The sequence below is a fragment of the Chlamydomonas reinhardtii genome, chromosome 16 (genome assembly GCF_000002595.2).
Source record: "Chlamydomonas reinhardtii strain CC-503 cw92 mt+ chromosome 16, whole genome shotgun sequence".
Lineage (NCBI taxonomy): Eukaryota > Viridiplantae > Chlorophyta > Chlorophyceae > Chlamydomonadales > Chlamydomonadaceae > Chlamydomonas > Chlamydomonas reinhardtii.
The window spans coordinates 911,678-936,437 of NC_057019.1; the positions used below are offsets into that span (position 1 = coordinate 911,678).

The window sequence follows — 24,760 nt, forward strand, 5'->3', positions numbered from 1 at the left end:
ACGCAGCTAGCGTGTGTCCTACTGTACTGCCGGAATCCCGCCGTACGGTATGCATTCCACCAACCACGTTCACGCTTGATCCCGCCCGCCGTTTGATTCCTCTCGCAAACTCCTGACTACCCTTCCCTGCACACAACTTCAACCCCCCTAAACTTGTAATTTTATTACACCGCTCTCCACGCCCGCCCCCAAACAGATCACGGCGCTGGGCAACCCCGGCCTGCTGCAGCGCGCCTCCGCCGCAGTGGCCATGATGCATCGCCTGTTCGCAACCTTTGACGAGGACGGTGAGCCAGGCAGTAGCAGGCAGGAGCAGACAGGAGCAGGCGGGGGGGGGGGGCGGGGGGGGGCGGTAACAAGCAACAGGCCTGCGCTCTGGCGTGTTGTTTCCCTGTTGCTGTATGAGGTGCGCTGGACTGCGCTGTGAACTGCACACGCACAGGGAGCCCAGGCTGGGAAACAGCATGTTAGTCTTGTTTGGGGAAGGGGAACTGCACATGCCACCTGCTTGTACGCACACACTCACTGCGGATGACGCATGTGTGACTACATGGTCCCAACGTGGTCGCTACGGCGAGTGTGCGCCCAACCTGTGGATTGTGACTTGCCGACCGAACACACACACACACACACACACACACACACACACACACACACACACACACACACACACACACACACACACACACACACACACACACACACAGGCAGCGGCTTCGTGGACCGGCACGAGTTCGAGCGCCAGTGGCGACGGCTGGTGGGCCGGAGCGGCGGCGGCGGCAGTGCGGAGGTGGAGGCGCTGATTCGGCGGCAGGGCGAGGACGCATACAAGTGGCTGGACCGGCAGGGCACCGGCAAGGTGGGGGGCTGGGCTGGGTGTGTGCGCGTGCGCGTGTGTGTGTGTGTGTGTGTGTGTGTGTGTGTGTGTGTTAAAGAGCACAAGGAAAACGTTGCGCAAAGACAGTGTATGCGATGCAGCAAAGCATCGCATACACTGTCTTTGCGCAACGTGTGTGTGTGTGTGTGTGTGTTATAGGTATGTGTATGTAGGTGTAGGTGTGTGTGGCATGGCGTGGCGTGGGGAGGGGAGGGGCTGGGGAAGGTGGGTGGCAAAGTGCGGGATGGGTGCAAGCAGGGAGGGAGGGGTTGCAATGCCCCGAGCTTACCGTGATCTCCTCTCCTCGCACACACACGCGCGCACACACATCGCATAAGCAGTCCTGCGTACCAACATTTCCGTCCTCTGTGCTCTCTAACACTACGTGTACGTGTATACATATATATATATATATGTGTGTGTTAAAGAGCACAAGGAAAACGTATATATATGTGTGTGTTTATATATGTGTGTGTGTGTGTGTTTTGCCTGGCACCAGGTGGACTACGTGAGCTGGACCTCGCGCCTGGACCTGAGGCACCTGCCGCTGCTGGCGGCGCGCATTGCCGAGGGCGGCGGAGGCATCAGCAGCAGCGCAGAGGCGGGCATCAGCAGCGGCCGGGCGGGTGAGCGAGTGAATGAATTGGCTAGCTTGTCGAACCCGCCACGGTTGGGGAAGTGGTGGCCCGCCCTTGGGCGTAAAGAACTTAGTATGCGGTATCGCTTCATGATGACGTTCCCGGAAGTTGAAGCGTCCCAAATGTGCAGTTCGCTGACTGTGCTATCGCAAGTGGTTATCCTGACCTTGTCCTGCCCCTCCCCCTGCCCCTCTCCCTGCCTCTGCCCCTGCCCCTCCCCCTGCCCCTCCCCCTGCCCCTGCCCCGCCCCCTGCCCCTCCCCGCGCCTCTGCCCCTGCCCTTCCCCCTGCCTCTGCCCCTGCCCCTCCCCCTGCCTCTGCCCCTGCCCCTCCCCCTGCCTCTGCCTCTGACCTGCCCCTGCCTCTGCCTTTTGCCCCCCCCCCTGCCTCTGCACCTGCACCTGCCCCTCCCGCCCTGGCCCCGCCTCTGACCTGCCCCCCTCGCCCCTGCCTCCCTCCCCCCTGCCCCCCTGCCCGGTCTCCCGCGCCCCAGTGGCGGACATGTGCCTGGACGACAACGAGGTGGAGCTCATGGCGGCGCTGCTGGGGCGGCTGCAGGTACCGTGCCGTACCGCAGGAGGAAAGAGTGGGACGGGAGGAGGAGGGTGGGAGAGGTGGAGGGCGGGTGAACAGGATCGGACTGCGACAATGCTGGCTACCTGGAACGGTCTGGCGCACCTGCGCGGACCCGCCCACCCACATGTCTGCCCCTCGTACGGCATTCCACTCATGATGCTACGTCATTCGTATTGCTCATCATCCCACGTTGCGACAGACGCTGGTGGCTGCGGCGCTGCGGGCGGACGTGCGGCTGATGATCGACGCCGAGCACTCCTACTTCCAGCCCGTGAGTCAGCCAGTCGGTCGGTCATGCGAGGGGTCAGGTCGGGTGCGATGCGGGGTGTCGGGTTGGGGCGGAGAAGTGTGAGAGGCTCAAAGAGGGTGAGGCTCGCAGCGGCTGCGCAATTGGCTCGAGGCAGGGAAGGGTTGGCATGTGCGAACTTGCAAGGCGGCGATGACGCGAACTCCATCGCCGGGCGCCCAGTGCCAGCGCGCTTTCTAACGCGCAGCCCGCCCGCACCGTGCGCCCACAGGCCATCGAGCACCTGACGCTGCGGCTGATGCAGCAGCACAACCGCGGCCCCGGCGGCCCGCGCGTGCTCAACACCTACCAGGCCTACCTGACCGACTGCCCGCAGCGCCTGGCCCGAGACCTGGAGCGGGCGCGGAGGGAGGGCTGGGTGCTGGGAGCCAAGCTGGTGCGCGGGGGCGTGTGTGTTTGTGTGTGCCTGCGTGCGCACCGCATGTGGGTTAGAGAGCACAAGGAAGGACACACACACGCGATACATTGTATGTGTGTGTCTTGGTGTGCATGTGCATTGTTCGCGTTGTGTTGGGGGCCTGTCGGTAGGGCTGGGTTTCAGCTGGGGGCGTAGCCTCCATTTGCTCTCATCCAGCCGTAGCATCCTCGACCAGGTGATGTCTTCAATCTTCATTCTTGTCCCATCTCACGTCATCTTCCCCAACATCCGCCGCCCTCCCCTGCCTTCCTCCCGCTTGCCCCCTCCTTCCCCTCTCAAGGTCCGTGGCGCCTACCTGCACCTGGAGCGCCGCCGCGCCGAGCAGCTGGGCTACCCCTCCCCCTGCTGGCCCGAGCTGGCCGACACACACGCCTGCTACGACGCCTGCGCAGAGCAGCTGATTGCGGCGGCGGCGGAGGGGCGGGCCGAGGTGCTGCTGGGCACACACAACCAGGGTAGCGTGGAGGCGGCCGTGGCGGCCATGGCGCGACACGGCCTCGTGCCGCCCGCAATCGCCGCCGCTTCGGCCTCCAGCCCCTCCACCTCCTCCGCCACCGCTGGGTGAGTCACCCGGCGCACCGTACGGTGCCGTAGTGCATGACTGCATGTAGGGGTGTCGGTGCGGCGGTACCACTGCGAATCGGTACGGTAACGCCGCGATCGGGAGCGGGTCTCTAGCCGTTTTATAAGCCTGACTCCTTCCTCTCCACTCCCTTCCCACCTGCACCTACAGCTCGTCTCCAGCCGCCGCCGCTGACGCCAACGCCGCGCCGCCTCCCTCTGACCGCGTCATGTTCGGCCAGCTCCTGGGCATGAGCGACCACCTCACGCTCACGCTGGGCAAGGCGGGCTACCGCGCGTACAAGTACGTGCCGTACGGCGCCGTGGGGCAGGTGATGCCGTACCTGCTGCGGCGGGCGGCGGAGAACCGCGACATCATGAAGGTGCGGGCGGCGGGGGGCAGGGCTGCTGAGGAGGGGAGAGGAGGGCTGATCGTGGGGATGTGGGGTCTGACGGGGGACAAGGAGATCCGAGGGGGCCTGCCGGCGTAGTGGTGGTGGGGACGGGTCAGGGGTGAAGCGCCACGCTGATTGCATGCGGCAGCAGCGCAGCTGCGGCTCTCTGTGTATCTCACGCTGTTTGACACGCTTGTACACCTGCGCTGTTGACTGGACCCACGCCAGGGCGCCAAGCACGACCTGGCTATGCTCAAGAGCGAGCTGCGGCGCCGGGCCGCGGCGGCCGTTGGGCTGGCGCAGTAGGGCGCAGTAGCTGTATTCGTCGTCATCGTGCTGCGGCCTGTGACGAGATCGTGCTACAGCCGTATCGCGAGTGGGTGCCGAAACACGTTTGTGGGTTATGGGGTGATAGAACAATGCATGCAGTCCAGCAGCCCTCGGCTGAAGTCTGTAAACAAATCATTCATTGGTGAATGCATGAAGAGCGACGGCGCATGTAATCAGTGCAACGGGTCGGCAGTGCGGCCATGGCGGCGTGGCTGGGGGCGTACGGAAGATTGGGCAGCAGAAGTGGGATACTGGGATTGGTACTGAGATTGCGCTGCATGACGGTTGGCGCCCCGGGCCCCCGGCCGCACGCAGTCACGCTACCTTGTGTGTGGATTTGAATTTGCGCGGCTGGATTGGCCGCTCCAGGCAAATGCATGAGGTATTGACGCGGCTGTCTGCACGTTGCAGCGATGCAGCCGCGTCACTTTGTTTCTTCTTTGCATGCATCACGGACCTAGCAACGGTTGTGGATGCGGTGCACGGCACCACGGGTGATGGCACAGACACACAGGAATGCGTGAAGCCGTGAACCGACGCTTGTGGATTGTTTCAGGTTTTGTGTGCGGCATGGAGAGCCGAGAAGTTAGTATCATTAGAGGCTGATCGTATGCTGTTGCCAGCGCGCCTCGTGGCTTACCATGGGGGCCCGGGGTATTCGTGCTTAACGTGTCGGCTGGGGCCAGCAGGGCCTGTCGCCTTGTCGGTTGGACGTAATGGGCCTAGCGGTGCGGATACACTGATAGGGCGCTCATGTTTGGGGAGCAAGGCGTGGGAGACTTACACATGGGAGTGTCAATCCGTAGCTTTGGAGCACGTTCAGTGCTTGTGGCCGACGTATCTCAGGCGCACCCACTGTGTGCACACGGTTATATTATGTTTGGAATGGTGTGCGGCAGGCCTATGGCATATGCCACTGGCGTAAGACGCTCGCACTGCGCCATAAGGGGCTGTGTGGCTGCAGGCTACGTTGCCCGATCACTGTCGCGTGTAACACTCTTCCCACGTAAATGCGCACGTATCAACTCAACCAGCAACGAAGTGGCAAAGGCCAAATGAAAGCCCACCTCACACACACGGCGCTGCACCTTCGGCAAAGCTCGGGGAGCCCCGCCCTACCATTCGGCACGCAGACGCCGAGAGCCCTACTGTACAACGAATATCAGTGTCGTTCTAGAAAGAAAGATAACTAAACTCTCACTCTTCTCAGCAGCGTCAGAGCAATCAATTGCTTGTCAGGGGCTCTTCAAGGCGGGTTGCGCCATCGACGCAAAGCTCTGCCCGGCCTGTGGTCATCAAATTGCCGAGGTTCTGGGCTTCCCGCAGCGCCTGCGCTGCAGGTTGGCACGCCCCCTCCCTGATCCCTCCTCCACGGTCCTGCATGCGCCCCGCTCTGAGCAGGGGTAGCACAGGCTCGATGCGCCACCGCGCCCAGCACTGTTGCGCCCCTACGTACGCTTGATTCAACCTATCCCTACCTGCGCAAACGCATGCGCACATACGACTCTCTCTGCGGTGTTGCAGCGGGCCAGTCCCCCAGTCCTCCAATCAAAGCGCCACGCTGTCTCTTCTTAGGCGCCATCACCGCCGATGCCATCCGTGCGGTGCTTGACCCACCCACCCCGGGACATGGACATCAGGTCTGATACGTGAGCTCAATCAATCATGCACACATATCTTGACCGTAATGGACCCGCCAGACGAGTCGTTTAAATCTTGCCGCCAGACATGGAATCACGTGCGCGTTCCATGCAGCGTATTAGGCAGCCTGCCCGTGCAAAATGGCAAGCCCCGCTTTACTGCAACCTCACTACCCATACATCACCCCAGCGACCAACCAACACCATGCCTACCCAGACATACCTTCCTTACCCTTAGCGCACCGTGCCATGCTCCTTTCCTTTCAAACACGGTCGCGCCAGCCCTGCAGTCGGCGGTCGCGCGCGGCGCGCTCCTCCGCCGTCATCTTGCAGCTGGGGCTTCGGTTGTCAGCGCCGGCGGCGCTGCTGCTGCGCACCTGCGCCTGCTGCTGCTGCAGCGAGCTGGGGCTGCTCTTCTTTTGCGCGGAGCCGGGGCTGGAGAAGATGCTGTGGTAGCCCATCTCGCCCTCCGCGGCGGTGCGCCAGTTGGAGGGCGCGCGCATAGTGCTGGGGCCGGGGGCCACGGGCTTGGGCGACTTGCGGCGGTTGGGGCTGAGGGACTCGTCATCGGGCGGCAGCAGGTTGGGGCTGCGGCTGCCCACCGCGCCCTTGCGCATGCCCGTGGCCTCCTCCATCTCGGCACGCCAGTCGCGGCGGCAGATGATGAAGAGGGGAGACTCCGAGCGGTCGGCGGAGCCGGGGGGCTTGGTGGCGGCGGGCGAGGCGGCGCCGGCGGTAGGGGAGGAAGGCGTGGGCTTGGAGGCCGAACCGCTGGGCTTCCGGTTGGTGGGGCGGGCGGGGAAGCTGGTGGTGGTGTGGCCCGTCCGCAGATCGCCACGGCTCGCGCTGGCGGCGGGCGAGGGGGCGGTGTGGGAGCCGCCGGGCAGCGCTGCCGCCACCTGCTCCAGCTCGCCGCGCATCAGTGAGGACAGCGAGCGCTGTTGCCCGCCGACGCGCTGGTCGCTCACCAGCTGGCTGTCGCCGTCGTGGTAGCGGTCGTAGTTGAAGGCGCCCACGCCGTAGCTCGCGCCGTAGCCGGCCCCGTAGCCCTTGCTGCCCGCGGTGTACTGGCCGGCGTTGTCCTCATCCTCGTCGGTGGAGGCGGTGCGCAGGGTGCTGCGGCCGTAGGCGGGCTGCGCGGCGGCGGGCTGCTGGGGAGTGACGGCCGGGTAGCCGCGGGCGGGCAGCGGGGCGGCGGCCGGCGACTGGCGGCGAATGGAGCTGGGCCCGGCCGCGGCCATGTCAACCTGCGCCGCAGACTTGGTCGCGGACTCCTGCGGAAGCAAGAGGTGTGCATGGATGGCGGGGCGATTGTTGAAGAGGGGGCTAGCACAGGCGAGGATCGAGCACCTGCACTCCCGCCTGTTCGTGAACGCAGTCCAACGTCACTCTGACGCCCAACTTATTGCCCTCACATCCACATCCGCACGACTGGCCCTCCACGACAAATCCTCCCAACGCCCGTTGTCGCAGTACTCACCCACGGCATGGGCAGCGACACGCCGGATGTGCGGCGGCGCTGGCGGCCGGGCGACAGGCCGCCCACGCTCATGGACAGGCGGGCGGCGGCCATGGCGGCGCTGCCTAGCTTCTTGGCGGTCTCGTCGTCCGCCGTGATCTTCATCGCGTCTGAGTCCCAGAAGGAAGCCGGCAGCGCCGCGGCGGGCGTGTAGGCGGCGGCGGAGGTGTAGGGGGAGGCGGAGGGCGAGGGCGTGGGGGGCGCGGAGGAAGGGCGAGGCGGCAGCGCGGACATGTTGCAGCCGAAGAGCCAGGCCTCGTCGTCGTACATGTTTGCGCTGGGGCTGCCGTAGCCTGTGGTTGTCTTGACGTTGTCGACGTTGGCCATGGCGGCGCGAAGGCGCTGCATACGGGCCTGGGCGGGGTTCATGGCGGCGGTGGAGTCCAGCGCGGGCCGCCCGGGCGACATGCCGCGGTTGATGCGGTCCGATGCGACCGCTGCGCTTCCCCCGGCGTGGCGCGTGGTGGGCACGTCGTCGGCATCGGATGCCGCGCTCTCGTCATAGCCCCAGTCGTGCGAGGCGCGCGGCCGCGCACCGTCCTCCTCCGCTAGTTTACGCCAAGCGCTGCGGGGCCGGCCACCAACGGTGGTGCGCTCCGCGGTCGCGGACGGACTGCAATAATTGTGCGCGGGGGAGATATGCAAGGTAATGACAAAACGAGTGAAGCATGAGTCTGTTATTATTCTAAATGAAATGTGCGTATGGTACAAATTTGGCTATGGGACTTTTGCTGCCACGAAACCTCTGTTGACCGCGACGACCGCTTACCTTGCGACTGCGCCAGCGATGATAGAAATCCGGCCGCCATTGCGTCGCGCTCCTGCAGGTTTGGCATATGCACAAGCCAGGTTGGAGCTGACATGCTGGTGAGGCCCCGTTGTCGCGCCGCTGGTGCAGGTTGCGCCAGCGATTTCAGGCGCCCGTCCGCGCGAGCTGGACCGCGCATTGTTTGTCGAGTTCCACAGCGCTGGAAGCATGTTGATACTGGTACACTGCTAAGCGCGGGCGAAAGCAAGACTTTGAGGCTTCAGGGCAAAGTCTATGAATGCCAGACTTTGACAGATGGTTTGACCACAGCAAAATGAGCACCCCTACAATATCCTACGAAAGAGGCTATGAAATGTGCACCTGCGAGCGTCGCTTATTACGACCGGGCTGCCTCGCTGGGGTTTTGTGGACTCAGGGGCCCATCGCGCGACCCAACAAGCATCATGCACAGCCCCCCGCTCGGGAAATACGAAATACATGTAGAGTTGTACATTTCTCAAGCAAGAACGTGTTGCAGTGGAGAGCAGGTCGCAGTAGCGCCCGAAAGCCGCCAACTCACACCAACTCTAGTGCATATGCCCGTCTCAAATGCGCTGGTAGACCCAAAGGCTTACACTTATCCGCAGCTAATTATTTAGTTGTCATGCGGCAGGAGGCATGCTGGCGCACTGGCGCCTGGCCACTACCGGCTTGACAGGACGCTCACGCTCGACCCCCTGGACCGTGCCCTGGACCCTGTGCAGCGGGCCTGTGCCACTCTGTGCTCCCGGCCACTGTGACAGCAGTGACATCCCCCGGCAGACCCTCAATTTTGAGCCTGTATGCAACACCACCCAGGGGAGGGCCTCCTGATGGCTTCTTGCTTCCCTGTGCCCTGCTTCCGTAACCGGTACATTACCGCTTCGCCGCCCGCGTGGTGGCCCGGCGCGTGGCTCGCCCTTGCCGCTTCCTCCCCAGTCACTGTGACCCTACCTTACCGTGCATAAGCCACAAGCTAGGCGGCCCATACGGTATGGCGGCCTGACGACTTCCTGACTTCCTGCCAATCTCTTCTTGCATGGTAACAGGGGCCATGCCAACCGTGCGTATGCCATCCTGGTGACATCACATCACTGCTTCTGTGGTGCGTGGGTGGATGCGTGAGTCGGCGGTGCGTGAAAATCCCAGCTTTCCACTCAAACCCGCACAACCGTTGGCCCTGTCATCCAGTCCTTCACGGCCTACGCTACTGCAAACTGCAAACTGCCAGACTCCTTGTGCGTCCTTGCGACCAAAAACGGTCGGCATGCCACCTCTGTCTGTCACTGCAACGGTGCAACCGTCAATTACGCATGAGAGGATTGAGAGCATCTGCATGCCGGGGTGCCCTCATCAGCAAGCACACCATGGGCAAGCGCACACGCACCACACCAACACGTCGGTGCCCGCTGGATGAGCCAGATCCGTACGGCAGATGCCAAATCAGTCACGGCAGCACATTGGGAAAGCGACCACGCAGATCACACGGGTCCGGAAGTGCAAGATTCATCCCAATGCCAGACACTTGCTGTACCCCGCGTCCTTTTGATGAAGGTTACTTCATGGCAAGTTTGCCATGAACAGTTTTGATCGGAATATCGTCAGGCCAGGCTACCTGAGCAGTTGTAACCGACCAGGAGCCGCGCGCTGATGTTTATCAACATCGCTCAGTACGGCACTCGCTGTCGCACGTACACATAGTGTCTTGGACTCCTGCGACTGACACGCTCTACCTTTCACAAGAACCCCAACCTGCTGCCGTTGGTCGCAACGGGGCTGTCCAGTACAACGCATCCTGCCATCCTGCCATCAAGGCACAGCCATAAATACTAAATAGAAATGAAACAAGTATACTTACTTGACACACACACGTCAGAGATGCTGTTCCCAGCAACGCAACGCAACGGAAAAGGATGACTCAGCCAGCGGCCGCTGCTGGCTTTACGTGACGCATGCTAGCCCAGCCCCTGCACCTTGCAGATGCTGACGTAGGCGTGTCCGGGCGTGTCCACAAAAGCGTACAGGCACATGTTGGCGGAGGTGCGTTTGCACATGGCGGCGAAGCTGGGCTGGAAGCGGCAGCGGAGCATCATGAAGAAACCGTCCTGTGGGGTGTGGGGGTGTGGGGTTGGGTAGTTGGGGAAGGGAGCAATGCAAGCCCACGTGGGACGCTGGACGAGGCGAGGAGGCGGGTAGTGAAGTGGGGTGGAGGCCTGAGAGTTGCGCCTCACCGTGTATGCGTACTTGAGACCAAACACGTACAGCTCGATGCTCTTCTCTGAGAACGTCATGCCTGGAGGGGGCAGGAAAACAGGGGGGGAGACATGGACGTGAGGTACCGGTAGGTAGGGAGCTAAGGGTATTACACAGCTGTATCGTGAGAGGCGGAAGCGGAGGAGGCGTACACGGCACACAGCGAAATGGCCTTGCAAGCTGAGGACCCGAGGTGCGTGCACGGCACGGCACATGATACACGGCAGGTGGCCACTGAGAAGCAAGGCAACAGGCGCTAGGCTGCTGCTGTTGCCGGGGCTCACCTACTCACCCTTTCGCCTGCCTGCTCGCTCTTACCCGCACCCACTGACCGGCACCCACTGATCGGCACGCATCCACCCACACCCTCTCACGCACACCCACTCACCCACACGCGACGGCAGCCAGCTGTCGGGGCGGTCGGGTTTGGATTGGTTCCAAAAGCGCACGCCGCTGCGGGGCAGGCAGTGGCGCGCGCGTGTGTGTGTGTGTGTGTGTGTGTGTGTGTGTGTGTGTGTGTGTGTGTGTGTGTGTGTGTGTGTGTGTGTGTGTGTTAAACAAAGAGAAAGCGGAACAATTCCGCCATACACGCGCGCGCAGTTACCAACCATTACCGACGCCGGTTACCGAGCTCAGCGTTTGTCGATGTTGCCCCAGTTGTCACCTTGAGTATACTCACCCGCATATGTTGCCTGGAACCCCCTACCCGGGCGTTTGGCATTCAGCCTCGTCTCCGAGGTGCGCCCGCATGCGCTGCCATGCTCCGCGTCGGCGACGCGCTACAACGTTTACCGGGCACGCCTAATCCCCGGGATGTGTGTGTGTGTGTGTGTGTGTGTTTGTGCTTGTGTGTGTGTGTGTGTGTGTGCGCACGCCACCAATGACCATGGCGCAGGAGGGGCTGGAGGGGTTACTTTCATGATCAGCTAAGAAAATGGTAGACGGTAGGCATTCTTGGGGGAACAGCAACCGTCACCGGGCAGGAGGGGCAGGAAACGCAAGCCACAGAGATGCTGCTGCGGAGGCAGCCGCCACACCGCTGCGTCCTTCACCCCTTTCTACCAATCAGCTCACCACCAACCCCCACCCCGCCCCGCCCCACCCCAACCACCAGGCAGCTAGCTCGCGCTCTGCTCTACTGCCCCACTCACTAGTAGTTGCGGGCCTTGTCCAGGTACTGCAGCGGCGAGTCCGAGGTGTTGAAGCAGGGCGCCGACTCCATGGTGAGCCGGATTGCAATCTTGTTCACCTCATAGCGAGTCAGGCTGGGAGAGGGAGCGAGGGAGGGCGGAAAGTGAGGGGGAGAGCTTGCCGTCGCCGTCGCCATCGCCAAAACGCAGTCCCTTATGACCCAGTCACCATCGCGCGTGTGGGTCAGATGACAATCCAATCCAATTGACTGGCTACACGCACACGCGCATGCACACGCACACGCACACGCACACACACAACCTGAGACACAAACACGCACACGTACACAAACACAGACACAAGCACACAGGCAAACACGCACGCCCTCTTCCTCTCACTTGCAGATGGGTGCTTTGCCCAGCTTTATGGACTCGTTGCAGGGCTTGGGAAGCAGGCGGAAGGTGTGGTAGACGCTGCGTGTGGGGTGCGGGGTGGTTGTATGTCAGTATGGGAGAGAGGCGTGCGGGATAGGCGTGGCAGAGATGGTGATGGGAAGGGGCATAGAGAGGGGCAGGCAGGGCTGAGAGCTGAGTCATTCCTGCGTGTCCCCATCCCAACACCTGCAACAGCAACAACACCTCCCCCCCGGCTTGGTTTGACTTAGTTTGGGCTGGTATTCACAACCCATCGTCCCCGAAGACGCTGCCCTCTGCATGCACTCACTCTCCGTTGTAGGTGATATCCTTGCCGAACACCAGCTGGTAGGGCGCCGTGTCGCAGCCGCACGTGGTGGCCACCCGGAACTGGCCGAACGGAAACACCTCGCCGTCGGTGATCATCACCTGAGGGTGTGGATGCGGGTGCGCGCATGTGTGTGCGTGTGTGTGTGCCGAGTAAAGCATGGCGTGACCAAAGCGCGCGGCATACTGTTAATACGGCAAACAGCACAGCAGCCTTATGGGCGCAGCGCATCAAAGGCGTGTAGCCTTCTAAGGTGCGCAAGGGTTATTGAAAGTTTGCGGCTAAGGGTATCAGCCAAAGGTAGCAGTACTGGGGCCTGCGAGGTATTGCCCATGAACAGCAGACTCACGTCGCTCTTGGTCTTGCGGCACTCCACGCTTATGTCTGCAGGGGCGCAAACATCGCGGCAACACACAGTTTTACAAGAGTCGACAAATTGCGTGTGAAACACGCACAACACACGTATGTTTAAGAGAGTTAAAACATGGGGCGAGTCTGATTGAAACTGCCCGTGCCTCGGTCGGCTTACCCATGGGTGGCGGCGGGGGCGCGACATAGCCGGGCGGGAAGGCGGCGTGAGGCGCCGGCGGCGGCGGCCGGACCTTCAGAGGTGGCGGCGGCGCAGGCGGCTGAGGCGCCGGCGGCGGCGCCGACGGCGGTGTGGGAGGCGGCGACGGCGGCGGCGACGCGGGCGGCAGTAGCTGCGTGTCTTGCTCCACTCGGCTGTAGCACACGGCCACGACGGGCGGGGCGGCTGTAGCTGCCGGCGGCGGCGGGGCTGGTGGCGGCGGCGGCGGTGGGGGCGGCGGCGCTGGGCGCACAGGCGGTGGCGCGGGGGAGGGTGGCGGCGGCGGGGGCGGCCGGGGCGGAGATGGGGAGGGCGGTGGGGGCGTGGGAGCGGGGCTTGGAGGGCCGGGGCGCGGCGAGGGCGGCGCGGGGGGTGGGTATGCCGGGGAGCTGGCTGGCGAGGGGGGGTATGCCATGACGGGGGGCCGGCTGCCGGGCTGTTGGGACGGCGGGTACGACACGCTCTGCGGCTGAGGCTGAGGCTGAGGCTGCGACCGGGGATACGGCTGAGGCTGAGGCGGGAAGGCGTAGCTGGGCCCAGAGGCCGGGGCAGGAGGAGGAGCGGGGGCGCTGGCGGGGGCAGGCGCGGGGTAAGGGGGCGGCATGGACACGGGCAGGGGCGGCGGCTGGTGCAGCAGCTGTCCCGGTCCCGCGGGAGGCAGTGGCGGCGACCCCGCCGGGTGTTCCTGCGACTGCGGCTGCGGCCGCGGTGGTGCCGGCTGCAGCTGCGGCTGCGGCGGTGCCGGCTGCGGCTGCGGGGTAGGAGGCGTTGGTTTGGATGGTGGCAACGGGCTGGGCTGTGGTGAGTTGACAGTAGCCGGCGGTGGGACAGCACTGGTGCTGGTGGTGTTGGTGGTGTTGGTGGCGGCAGGTGGGGGATGCGCCGTGGGCGGTGGCGTTGAGGGAGGGTGCGGGGGCGTCTGTGGCGGCGGCACTGGCGGCTTGGGTGCAAGCGCTGACGGCTGGGGAGGAGGCGTGGTGGCGGTTGTGTTGCCACTGCCGGGGGCGCTGCTGGGCGGCTGGGCCGAGGGCGGCTGCTGGGTGCTGATGGGGCCATCAGGACGGGGACTAGGGGGAGCAGGGGAGGGCATAGGTGCCAGCGCCGGTGGCGGTGATGGTGACGAAGCATTCGACGGCGAGGGAGAGGCCGAGGGCGTAAGGACTGGTGCCGGTGGAGGGCGTGGTGAAGCCGGGGGTTGGGGCTGGGGAGGTGGGGGCGGCGCTGCAGCAGGCAGGGGGGCTGGCGCGGGGGCTGGAGAGGGTGGCGCGGGATGTGGAGGAGCACTGGATGGCGGCGACGGCGGCTGCAGCTGCGGCGACGGCGGCTGCAGCTGCGCCATGGGTGAGGGTAGCGGAGGCGGCGGCAGCAAAGCAGGCGGCGCCGGTAGCGGCGGCGATGGAGGAAAGGGCTGTTGCCCAGCCGGCGCCGGCGCCGGTGACGTGATCGGCTGGGGCAATGGCGGCCGCGGGTTGGGCAGCGGCGGTGGTGGACCGGTCGCTTGAGGTGGGGATGAGCCGGGTCCAGGGCCTGGGGGCAGGGCCGAGCTGGGTGGGTCCTCATCTGCTTCGGGCGGTGGCGGGCGGGGCGGCCGAGGAGGCCGTGGGGGTGGGTTGGGCTGACCGTCTGTGTCGAACACGACGGCCGAGGGAGAGGGAGAGGAAGAAGGCGAGGGAGATGGAGGGGAAGTGGCCTGGGTTGCGTTGCTGCCCGTCGGCGGAGTGCCACTGCTGGTGGTGCTGCTGGTGTTGATGCTGGTGATGGCGGGGCTGCCTGCGATCTGCAGCAGGCGGCGAGTGGCGGCGAGTGGCGGCGGCGCGCTGGCAAGGGGTCGCGGCAGCGGCGGCGGCACCAGCTGTGGCGGGGGAGAGGGCAGCGGTGGAGAGGGCACCGGCGGCGGCGGCGGCAGGTGCGGTGCCGGCGGCGGCGACTGGGCAGATGGCGGTGACGCCGGCGGTCCAGGTGGCGGCGGTGAGGGCGCCGCGGGCACGGGCTGGGGCTGTGCGATCGCGGGCGGAGGCTGTGGCGCAGGTGGCGATGGATGCGGTGGCGCAGCGGCAGCAGGCGGAGAAAGTGTGGGGATGGAGGAAGGCGCGGGCTGGGGTGGTGGTGCAAGGCCGGGTGAGGGCGGTGGCGATGGCGAATGCGCCTGCTGGGCGGGCTGCGGCGGACCGGGCTGCGGTGGCCTTGGTGGCAGCGAGGAGAGGGGTGCCGGGGAAGGGGCAGGCAGCGGCGGAGGTGAGGAGGCCGTGGTGGGCGATGGAGGCGGGTTGAGGCTGGTGACTGGCGGCGGGTGCACGGCCGGCGCAGGGAGAGGCGGAGAGGCGCTGGAAGCCGGGCTGGTCGTGTTGTTGTTGGTGGTGGTTATGGGCGCAGGCGGCGGTGCGGCAGGTGGCGGCAGCTGTCCGGGTGGCAGCGACAGCGGCGCCGGCAGCGGCGCCGGCGCTGGCAGCGGCACAGGCGGCCGGGGGCTGGCTGGAGCGGGCGGGGGCGCCGGCGCCGGTGCCGGCACCGGCGTAGGGCTGGGAATGGCGCTGGGGCTGGGGCTGGGGCTGCCGGTGGGTGGAGGTGGAGCATACACCAGCGGCGGCGGGTCGGCTGTCGGCGGTGGTGTGGTGCCGGCTGCTGGGGTGGGCGGTGCCGGTGCCGGTGCCGGTGGCGGTGCGGGAGGCGGCGCCACCACAGGGGTAGGTGGCGACGAGATGGGAAGGGGCTGGGGCGCGGGTGAAGGTGCGGGTGGGTATGGCGGCGCCGGGGAGGGAGGAGCAGGCAGTGGAGGGGCGGGGGCTGGTGGGTGAGGCGCCGGTGGGGCAGGGGCCGGTGGGGCAGGAAACGGCGGTGTTGGAGACGGGGGGCCGGGCGACGGGGTTGGCGGCAGGTGAGGCGGCGAGGGCGAGGGCGAAGGCGGGCGCGGCGGCGGCGGTGCCGGAGCGGGGCTGGGAACCGGCGGGCGAGGCGGCGGCGGTGATGGTGATGGTGGTGATGGCGATGGTGTCGGCGACAGCGGAGCTACTGGCGAGGCCGGCGGCGGCTCCGCCGGCGGCGCGGCGGGGGCCTGCCCATCATCACCGCCGCCGCCGTCGCCGCCTCCTGAGGCCGGGCCGGGGTCCATCACAAAGGCAAAGAGGCACGTGTTGGAGCCGTCGGGTGCACGTGCGCGGCACAGGCGCCGCATGGGCAGCACGCCGCAGCGGCCCAGGAGGAATGTGCCAGCTGTGATGGGGTCAGCGAGGTTGCTCGAGGGACTAGGTGGCACGGTGTCGGTGGCAGCATCGCGGCCGGATCCCGCATCCTGCTGCTGCTGGTGTAGTGCCCGCCCCAGCCGCCGCCGCGCCTGCTGCTGCCAGCTACCGCCGCCAAAGCTGCTACTGCCGTCGAAGCTGCCACTGTCAACGGTGTCGGGGCTAACTGCCGCCTGCTGCTGCAGCCGGCGGCGGCCACCCCCCATCCAGTACTGGTCAGGGTTCGTTCCGCTGCCAGCTGGCGACGGCGCCGGTGGCCGTGGCCGCGGCGGCGGCAGCGGTGGCGGCGGCATCTGCAGCTCCGGCGGCTCTTCGCCTGCCAGCGGTGGCTCCTGGCCTACCGGCGCATCGGGAGGCGCCATGGGGATTGTGGGGCTGGCGGCGGGCGGCGGCGGCGAGGGCCGGGGCGCGGGCGGCGGCTGCGCGGGCGGCGGCGGCCGCGGTGCCGGCGGCGGCGGGCGCAGAGTGGCCAGCTGGGCTCGCAGGTCGGTGAGGTTGAGTGTGAGCTCTATGGCGCGACTGCCCATGGCGCTCACACCTGTCAGTGCGAGAGTGGGTGGGAAGGAGCGAAAGGGGCGACGGGTCGGTGTGTAAGTCCGGTCACGTAAAGCCCACCATGCAACCGCTGAAACAAACTACCGGTATTCCAGTTACGTTTACGGTATCATCGGATGATGACCTGCTTTCCGTTCGGGTTGGCATCAGGCGCGGTCTAGGCGCACTTCACCCAGAACGCAAACCACCAGCCCGCCACTGAGTCAGCCCTGGATTCCGCTTACCGATGAAGGCCTGAAGCGGAATGCCCGGCCATACGCCGCCGCCGCCGCCGCCGCCGCCGGCTCCTGCCCCCCGCCAGGGCGTGTCTGCCCCCGCGGGTAGGAACCAGGCGCCGCTGGGGAAGGGCCGGCCCAAGGAGCCGCCCGCACCCCCCGACGTCGGCTGCACGAGGTCACTGTCCGCCTGTGGAGAGGGTGCGGCACACACACAGGCGCACATGTCAGAGCACATGGCACACCGCATAACGTGCCAAGGAGGGGCACCGTATAGGTGACATCGAAACACGATGGCAAACACGCATCGGCACAAGAGGCTGCCACCCTAGTCACCCGAGCATCCTTGCTTCAACGCCCTCTTCTCCCCAGCTGACCAAACCGGCACGCCCCGGCACGCCCCGGCACGCCCGCACTCACCACTCCGTAGCACGAGGTCGCACGTGTGGGGTCCATCGCCACCACCACAGCCTGCAACGGCAGCCGCCAGGCCGGCGGCGCCGTACTGCCCGTTCCATACGGCGTACTGCCAGTGTCGCCGTACGGCCGGGCCTCCAGCCGGAAGGCGTAGTACGTACTGCGGCGGCGGCGTGTGGGTACACAACGCATACCATTTTTTAGTACTGAGCAAGGCTCTGGAAATGCCTAATGGAATTCCCAAAACGGAACCCGTATGGGGCCTTGCAGCATGTACAGCAGCCCTCTCAACCCTCCCTCCCCTCTGAGGTCCTCAGACCGAAGCTCTCCTCCTCGCCCCGAAGCCCCCACTGGCGCTGGCAGTACTGCCGTGCACCGCTGCGGTACGGCACATGACTCACGTGTCAGCAACCGTCACGTCCGCCCCCAGCAGGGCACTGTACGGCGAGCCGCTACAGCCGCAGTCCGCCATGCCAGGCTCGCCGGTGCTGCTACTGCCGCTGGTGCCGCCACCGCTGCCGCTGCTACTGCTGTTGCCCAGCAGGGCAGCAATACCGCCCACAGCGAACCTGTGCGTGAGAGGCGCGTGCTTGAGAGGCTGGGCGATGTCGGTGGGGCTGGGCAATCGGACAAGTGCCACTGCGGCCACCACCGTGGCAGACTGGGTGCGAAGGTGATTGCGCAGCAACCATCAGGAACCCATGGCCCCTCCGCAACACCATCCCAGCATCAGCATCCCTGCCCTTGCCGCAGCACCCGCACCTGAAGCCGCTGGGGAACACGCCGCCCGACAGAAGCATGGACAGCGCGCCGCCGCCCCCGCCCTCCGCATCCGGCACCAGCGCGCACTGGGGCGACGTGGCGTCCATGGGCGGGCCTGTCGGGCGGTGGCGGTGGCGGCGGCGGCGGCGACAGCGGCAACGGAAGGGTTGCGGGCAGGATCAGCAAGTTAGTGTAGGCGTGGACACGGCAAGTGTAACCGCCCCCGGTGCGTGCGGATGTCCCAAGTTCCAGCCCCAATGCCTCAGTGCCCGGCACTCACTTGGCAGCGGCGGGAAGGGCGGCTGCGCGGGCGGTGAGCGCACCGGTCGCCTGCACAGCAGCCATGGCACAGGTCACACACAGCTGCTCCCGTGCGCTTTCCTAGTACAGCTTTTGCGCGCCGTCTACGGCATACTGACACACGACAGCTTATTACTGGGCACAGGCTGCAACACAGCATGCAACCACCCACCTGCGCTCGGGGGAGGGCGGCGCTAGCGGCGGTGGCGGCGCAGGCGAGCCGGGTGGGTCCGGGGTCAGCGGCGGCAGCGGCTGCGAGGGCGGCTCCATCGGTGGCGTCGGGGCGGGCGGCACTGGCGGGGAGGGTGCTGTGGGCGGGCGTGGAGACGGCGGCGCACTCGCAGGCAGTGGCCGCGGCGGCTCCGGCTGTGGTGACTGCGGCGGCCGCGGCGGCTCCGGCTGTGGTGGCGGGTGCGGGAATGGGGGCTCCGGCTGTGGTGGCGGGTGCGGGAATGGGGCCTCCGGTGTTGGTGGCGGGTGCGGGAATGGGGGCTCCGGCGTTGGTGGCGGGTGCGGTGATGGGGGCTCCGGCGTTGGTGACGGGTGCGGGGATGGGGGCTCCGGCCTTGGTGGCATTGGCTGGGGATGCGGTTGGGGCGGATGCGGCGGCGGCTCGGCCCGCGGCAGCGGCAGCATCGGCGGTCCCGTTGGCTCTTCCGTCCCCTCTGGCGGGGGTGGCGGCGGCCGCGGCGGCCGCGGCGGGGACCGCGGCTCCTGCAGCAGCGGCAGAGGTAAGCCACCACCTCCCCCTGTGCTGGGGGGCGGCGCTGCAACCAGAAACGCTGGAGAGGGGCGTGGAGGCTGGGACAGCGCTGGTGACGGCGGTTCTGCCGCCGCCGGCTCCGCCGCCACAGGCACCGGCGATGACAGCGGCGGCGGCGCCGCAAGAGGTGGCGGCTGCGGCTGCAGCTGCGGTGGCTGTATCGAGGGCGGGGGTGATGGTGAGTGAGGGGAGGCTAGAGGTGGTGGTGATGCCTGCGCTTGTACAGGGTTTGGCTGCGGCCGCGTTGGCGGCGTGCTGGCAGCTAAAAGCTGCGGCGGCAGGTGCTGTGGCGGCGGCGGCAAAGCTGTGACATTGCTGCTATTAGAAACACCGGGGCTGCTGCTAGTATTGCTACTGCTGGGTCCAGTGCTGTTGCCGACATAGCTCTGCGATGAATCTACCCGCGGTGGCGGTTGCGGCGGCGATGCCGCCGGCGGCGAAGATGTTGGTGTTGGTGGTGATGGTTCTAGATGCGTCAAATGCTCTGGAGGCCTGGGTGCTACAGCGCTAGGTGGTGTCCCAGTGCCAGCATTGCCACCCTGCTGCAGGGCAGGTGTAAGCAGCGGCGGCTGCGCCGCCGCCAGCTGCGCTGGCAGTAGCAGCGGCGAGCCGCATGTAATGATGATGATCAGTAGCAGCGCCCGCGTCAGTGACCGCAGTGGCGCATTAAAGTGTGCCGCGCGCGGTTGCGGTCGTAGCGGTGGCAGCCGCCCAACTGCTGAGCGCATTTGCGCCAGTGCTGCCGATTGCGGCCAAAGGCGGCGCTGTCGGGGCGTCTGCGATGGGCTGGGGCTAGCTACCAGCACGTAGGCCCAGCTCTCCGCATCTGGGTCACAGCCGCCAAGTCCCGCAGAACCTTGATGACGCTACCAATGGTCCTGAACTGCAATTCAAGGGTGGATTTGTGGGCGTGACCGACCTGTGGCACGGAGGTGGCACTAAAAAGTACCGCGTCGACCAGGAGGTAGGGTCTAGAGCAAGCAGTCTGACACGGACTGAAACGGTGTGAAGTAGGGTCAGATCTGTCAAGGTGATTGCGGGTGCAAGTCTAGGGCCTGACAGTCACCGGTAATGAGCGCGCCGAGGGCCGAAAGACGGCCTTAAGGGTTGCCGCGTGCCTTCCCCCCTTCCATTGGAGCGGGCATGCGCAAACCATCGCCGTCCCCACACACCTGGGAGCTATAGCCGCTAGTGCTGGGCCTTAGCGTAGAAGTATCACCTCACGCCTTTCCTAGCCTTGCGACGCTCGCAGCGCGCATCAGCCTTTGCTAAGGTAAGGCGAATCGACCCTGCTAGAGACAGGAACTCCTAAACAAAAACATGAGTACTGTGCGCGCGTAATGCGTATTATATGTGAGTATTGAAATAATCCAGGTGAGGCGTGCACGCAGCGCTGTGAGCAGGTTTTGCTCGCGTTGTTCGCGTTGTTATGTCACTTGAGGATACATAATGCGAGGAGTGTGACAGCTTTGTGAGGCCAAATGTAATACTAGTAGTCGCGAGCGTCGGAGGTTTTACGGGGTGTCGCCCCTATTGAGAAGTCGCGTGCGACCTCGTATACAGCTGCCGCCCCCACAATTTAGTTATCTTGTGTATGGCAAGGCCAATTATATAGACAGCATCATACCTCTGCGCAATTCAGCTAATGAGGAGTTACCGCCCGCCACGGTTTTGCGACCAAGCTGGCATGTCCCCAGGTGGCACGCCCGTCGCGGGATGTTCGCAAGCTTGCCTGGAGCTCAACTCGTGCGCGTTGATTGCATGCTGAGTCATGTCATGTCATGTGCCTGAATGTGCCTGCCATCTGGCAGGGTTCTCGCCGCGATGTGCCGACTGTCATCCGGCTGACCTTCGACGCTCTGTGGGGCCTCGACAAGTAGTTAGTGCCACAGTGCTCAAAAGGTCGACGCCTATACAATGGTTGAATTTTGGATCAGTTTCAGCCTCGGCGCTTTCAGGCCACGCCCCGTGGCCCGACGCACACCTCTCCTAGGCCCACACCGTGCCCCTTGGCTGCCACCGCGCGTGCAGCCCAGCTGGCTCGGGGGTGCGCCGCCGCGCTGCCGCTCCTGGCGGCCGGTATCGTGATTGCTACGGCGGACTCGGTGCAACAGGTGGTGCGGGGGCTTGGATGGTTGCAGTGCGGGGGGCCGCCCATCCTGCTCACTACTTTCACGGTGAAGGCGGGGACCGTGCTACAAATGGCTCCACAGTTAGCCACCCTGAAGGCTAAGCATTTGCAATATGTGTGCGACGCGGGTGTGTCGGGGGAGGAGGCTGCCCTGGCGGCGGGGGCCTTCGTGTGCACCTTAGCCCGCTTGTGGTCGCTGAAATGGGAGAATCATCATAAGGAAGCACTGTGGCGTGTGGCCGCCAACGCTTGCTGGGCGTTTCCACGGCATGCTAGCGAGCGTGCGCGCGGCGTTGCTGTTGACCCGTGTTGGGCGTGTGGGGTTGACATGCAGGATGGGGACCGGCGTCACTGGTTTTGGGACTGCACTGTTGCGCTGTCCCTGCGGGAAAACATGGGGATGGCTATGGGTTTCATGCCAGAGGATGCTATAAGTGCCTTCTCTTGTGAGGAGTTGTGGTTGGTGCGCCCGCCTGCGGGGCTTGTGCCACCTGTGTGGGATGTGGTGTGTCTCGCTGCTATGTCTGCCCTGGACTTTGGTCAGCAGCTTATGGTTATGGCCGGGCTGGCGGCGCGAGCGAAGCTGCCGTCGGCCCGGGTGCTGAGCGTTGGACTTGCCGTCGTAGCCAAGGTCGTAGCTGACTTCTGGGGTCGTCTGCAGACGTTTGTGACTTTGGGTATCAGGCCAAAGGGTTGGGACACTGTGCCGTCCGCGCATCCTTTCATCTCTGGGGCTGTTGGTGAAGGCATGGTATTGCGCTTGCCGTATGACACTGAATCCCCGCCTCCCTCGCCGTGAGAGGTTGTGGGTGGTTGGTGGCTCTGTGTGTGGGCAGGACGCACGTGTGGGCGACCGTTCTAGTGCCTGGACGCTTGCGCCCTGGTTGGTGCGTGCGCTGTGCGTGTGTGCTGCGGCCTGGACGATTCCCGACACTCCTGTGCCTAGGCTTGTGGCGTTGAGGCACAGCGGTGGCGCTCTGGCGGGTTGAGGCTTGGCTAGGACTCACTGTGCGCGGAGTCACACGGACTTTGACCGCGGGAGGGTTTGCAGCAAAGTTGGGGTTAGTGGAGTCAAGTCGGGCCCTTATAGCATGTGATGGCTCGTCGTCTTCGGGTGCTGGGACTGTTCCCTCTGCAACATCCTCATTCTTGGCTTGCTCTACCGCTCACTTAAGCCCTGTCAAGTCGTCACCACGCACGTATGTGGGCGCACGCGTGTCTGGTATGTGTCCCAACATGCCAACACTCACACCCTCGCGGCCTTGCCTCGACCTGCATCCCGTAGCAGCCCACCCTTGCCGCATCCCACAGCAGCCCACCCGCCCCCGCACATGCATCCCGCGCGGCCTGGTGGTGTTGAGAAACACCGGGTTTTGTTGTCCTGGGTGCCTGGAGCTTGAAGCACGGAGCTCACGCCCCGCCGCGTACGCGGCACCCCCAGCACGCAGCGCACGCCCCGCCGCGCCACAGCTGCCCGCTGCACCGGCTGCTTAGGCGCGCTCGCCACGAACGCGGCGGGCCAGCTGAATGTCTTTGGGCATGATGGTCACGCGCTTGGCGTGGATGGCGCACAGGTTGGTGTCCTCAAACAGGCCCACCAGGTACGCCTCCGCGGCCTCCTGCAGCGCCAGAACGGCCTGGCTCTGGAAGCGCAGGTCGGTCTTGAAGTCCTGAGCAATCTCACGGACCAGGCGCTGGAACGGCAGCTTGCGGATGAGCAGCTCGGTGGACTTCTGGTACTTGCGAATCTCGCGCAACGCCACGGTTCCGGGGCGGTAGCGGTGAGGCTTCTTCACACCGCCGGTAGCTGGCGTCTTACGAGCGGCCTTAGTGGCAAGCTGCTTGCGGGGCGCCTTGCCTCCGGTGGACTTGCGAGCGGTCTGCTTGGTGCGGGCCATATGTGAAGGGCTACTTGGTCAGTCTCTGAGCGAACGAGTCAGGAACGTGGTGTGGTATGAAACTGTAGCAGCGCGGACTATTATCTCATGCCATTTGCATATCCCCCGCCTGCAATCCTGCATGGCTGCATGCACTCACGATCGGGTCTCGCGATGAGGGCCAGGCCTGCACTTCCCTGCGCTCAAGGCTACTTAAGCCCAGCTGCCATTAGTACAAAGCAGAACACACCTTAGACAACTTGCACAGAAAGCATAAGTTTCGAGAACGTTCACAATTTGAATAGTCGGCTGGGACAGCTCCGAGCACCTGGCCTCTGACTTGAGCAGCCACGAATTATCTGAGCTTCCGGCAACTTCTACACCCGCCTATCCAGCTCGCTCGGCCGAGCCTCGCAACCGTCTGAGCGGTCCCCAGCGACCATCATGCCAGGAAAAGGCAAGGGCGGCAAGGGCCTGGGCAAGGGCGGTGCCAAGCGTCACCGCAAGGTTCTGCGCGACAACATCCAGGGCGTCACCAAGCCTGCTATTCGTCGCCTGGCTCGCCGCGGTGGCGTGAAGCGCATCAGCGGCCTCATCTACGAGGAGGTTCGCACTGTGCTCAAGACCTTCCTGGAGAATGTCATCCGCGACTCGGTCACCTACACGGAGCACGCACGCCGTCAGACCGTGACGGCCCTGGATGTCATCTACGCGCTCAAGCGCCAGAACCGCACCCTGTACGGCTTCGGCGGCTGAATCGGCAACGAGTGTGCTCCTGGTGCCCCGCCAAAGGCCGCTTCTGCTGCTGCAGTGGAGGCGTAGCTTGACGCGGATCGTTACCAAAACAACCCGGTGTTTCTCAACACCACCACAACACTAAATCCAACTAGGTCGAGCCTCAGCAGGGGTGCGACGCAGCGCCCCGCCTTGTGTCAATAACTATGAGTAACTATGAGGGCTTGCTCCCGAAAATTGAGCGCTTGGTTGTGCTCGTGCCTGGCACGTTGGTTATCAGTCCCAGCCACGCACTCGGGGGCAGATAACCCTAGCAATCGCGGCCACATCCCCGCCCTTGCCGGTGCGGCTGGGCCTACCGACCTCACTCGCGCTGGGGCCAAAAAGCACCACTATCGTATAGCAGTACAGCGCCATGAATTAATAATCCCCAGTACTCTAAATAAATACGGCACCAGGGGGGGTAGAAAGCTCAGATTCTTACCCCATGCTGAAAATTACAGAGCTTTAGGAGAGCATTATGCACGTACTTTTAGTTTCTTAAGGGGGTGTCTGGTGAGGAAGTTCTGGGCCGCCAAAGTTGGGGGGTCGGTCCTCGTCCCTGGGGGTCCGTCGGGTTTCGGGAGCCCATCCCGGCGGATTTCGGGAAGCGCCCCACAAGCAGAACTAGGGGCCAAACGCAGCAGTACGAGGCTCATATGTGCACGTTATGACGTAATAAGCACAAACAAAGCGTGGGAGGGCTAAGTTGCGCGTCCGGGCGTGGACATGTCGGGACACGTCTCCACATTCAACACATGCGCACTGACACAGCTTGGCTCTGAAGCGCTGGTGCGCTCGAGTTCACGTCTAACAAGGCTGCCGGTGCACATTGTCCATTCGTCACGCGGCAGAGAGTTGAGCGCGGGGTGGTCTGGGTCGAGGGGATTTCCATGGATAGGATCCCGCCGGTGACCGAAGTCTCAGAACAGGACCGCTGATGACACGGAGTGATAGTGCTCGTCAAGAGGAGTCGATTGACACCAC

General features: G+C 64.8%; 5 protein-coding genes across 5 annotated transcripts in view; 2 read left to right on the forward strand and 3 right to left on the reverse strand.

Annotated features, from left to right (window-relative positions):
- CHLRE_16g648350v5 (uncharacterized protein) overlaps positions 1-5,978 on the forward strand; it is a 9,481-nt gene extending 3,503 nt beyond the window's left edge. Inside the window, exons 8-15 of the mRNA XM_043070752.1 lie at positions 708-859; positions 1,377-1,503; positions 2,008-2,072; positions 2,290-2,361; positions 2,609-2,773; positions 3,096-3,376; positions 3,549-3,759; positions 4,000-5,978. Of these exons, the coding sequence (XP_042915395.1) occupies positions 708-859; positions 1,377-1,503; positions 2,008-2,072; positions 2,290-2,361; positions 2,609-2,773; positions 3,096-3,376; positions 3,549-3,759; positions 4,000-4,077 (1,151 nt within the window). The 3' untranslated portion in view covers positions 4,078-5,978. The remainder of the gene's footprint in view (positions 1-707; positions 860-1,376; positions 1,504-2,007; positions 2,073-2,289; positions 2,362-2,608; positions 2,774-3,095; positions 3,377-3,548; positions 3,760-3,999) is intronic.
- A 2-nt stretch (positions 5,979-5,980) lies between these two features.
- Positions 5,981-8,406, reverse strand: CHLRE_16g648400v5 (uncharacterized protein). The gene is made up of 3 exons (XM_043070753.1): positions 8,030-8,406; positions 7,222-7,873; positions 5,981-7,015 (listed from the first exon to the last, which is right to left on the reverse strand). The coding sequence occupies exons 1-3, from the start codon at positions 8,236-8,238 to the stop codon at positions 6,005-6,007; spliced, it is 1,872 nt and encodes a 623-aa protein (XP_042915396.1). The 5' UTR covers positions 8,239-8,406; the 3' UTR covers positions 5,981-6,004.
- A 74-nt stretch (positions 8,407-8,480) lies between these two features.
- CHLRE_16g648451v5 (uncharacterized protein) lies at positions 8,481-20,596 on the reverse strand. Its single transcript, XM_043070754.1, has 15 exons — positions 20,164-20,596; positions 18,401-19,874; positions 18,209-18,258; positions 17,929-18,043; positions 17,568-17,735; positions 17,170-17,326; positions 16,759-16,939; positions 12,702-16,517; positions 12,522-12,556; positions 12,155-12,273; positions 11,830-11,904; positions 11,452-11,565; positions 10,689-10,753; positions 10,279-10,340; positions 8,481-10,152 (listed from the first exon to the last, which is right to left on the reverse strand). Exons 2-15 carry the CDS (start codon positions 19,717-19,719, stop codon positions 10,003-10,005), a joined length of 6,426 nt encoding a protein of 2,141 aa, XP_042915397.1. The 5' UTR covers positions 19,720-19,874; positions 20,164-20,596; the 3' UTR covers positions 8,481-10,002.
- A 1,614-nt stretch (positions 20,597-22,210) lies between these two features.
- Positions 22,211-23,056, reverse strand: CHLRE_16g648500v5 (uncharacterized protein). Its single transcript, XM_001698136.2, has one exon. It carries the CDS (start codon positions 23,018-23,020, stop codon positions 22,613-22,615), a length of 408 nt encoding a protein of 135 aa, XP_001698188.1. The 5' UTR covers positions 23,021-23,056; the 3' UTR covers positions 22,211-22,612.
- Positions 23,057-23,156: 100 nt separating this feature from the next.
- On the forward strand, positions 23,157-24,758 carry CHLRE_16g648550v5 (uncharacterized protein). The gene has a single exon (XM_043070755.1). It carries the CDS (start codon positions 23,444-23,446, stop codon positions 23,753-23,755), a length of 312 nt encoding a protein of 103 aa, XP_042915398.1. The 5' UTR covers positions 23,157-23,443; the 3' UTR covers positions 23,756-24,758.
- The last annotated feature ends 2 nt before the right edge of the window (positions 24,759-24,760 follow it).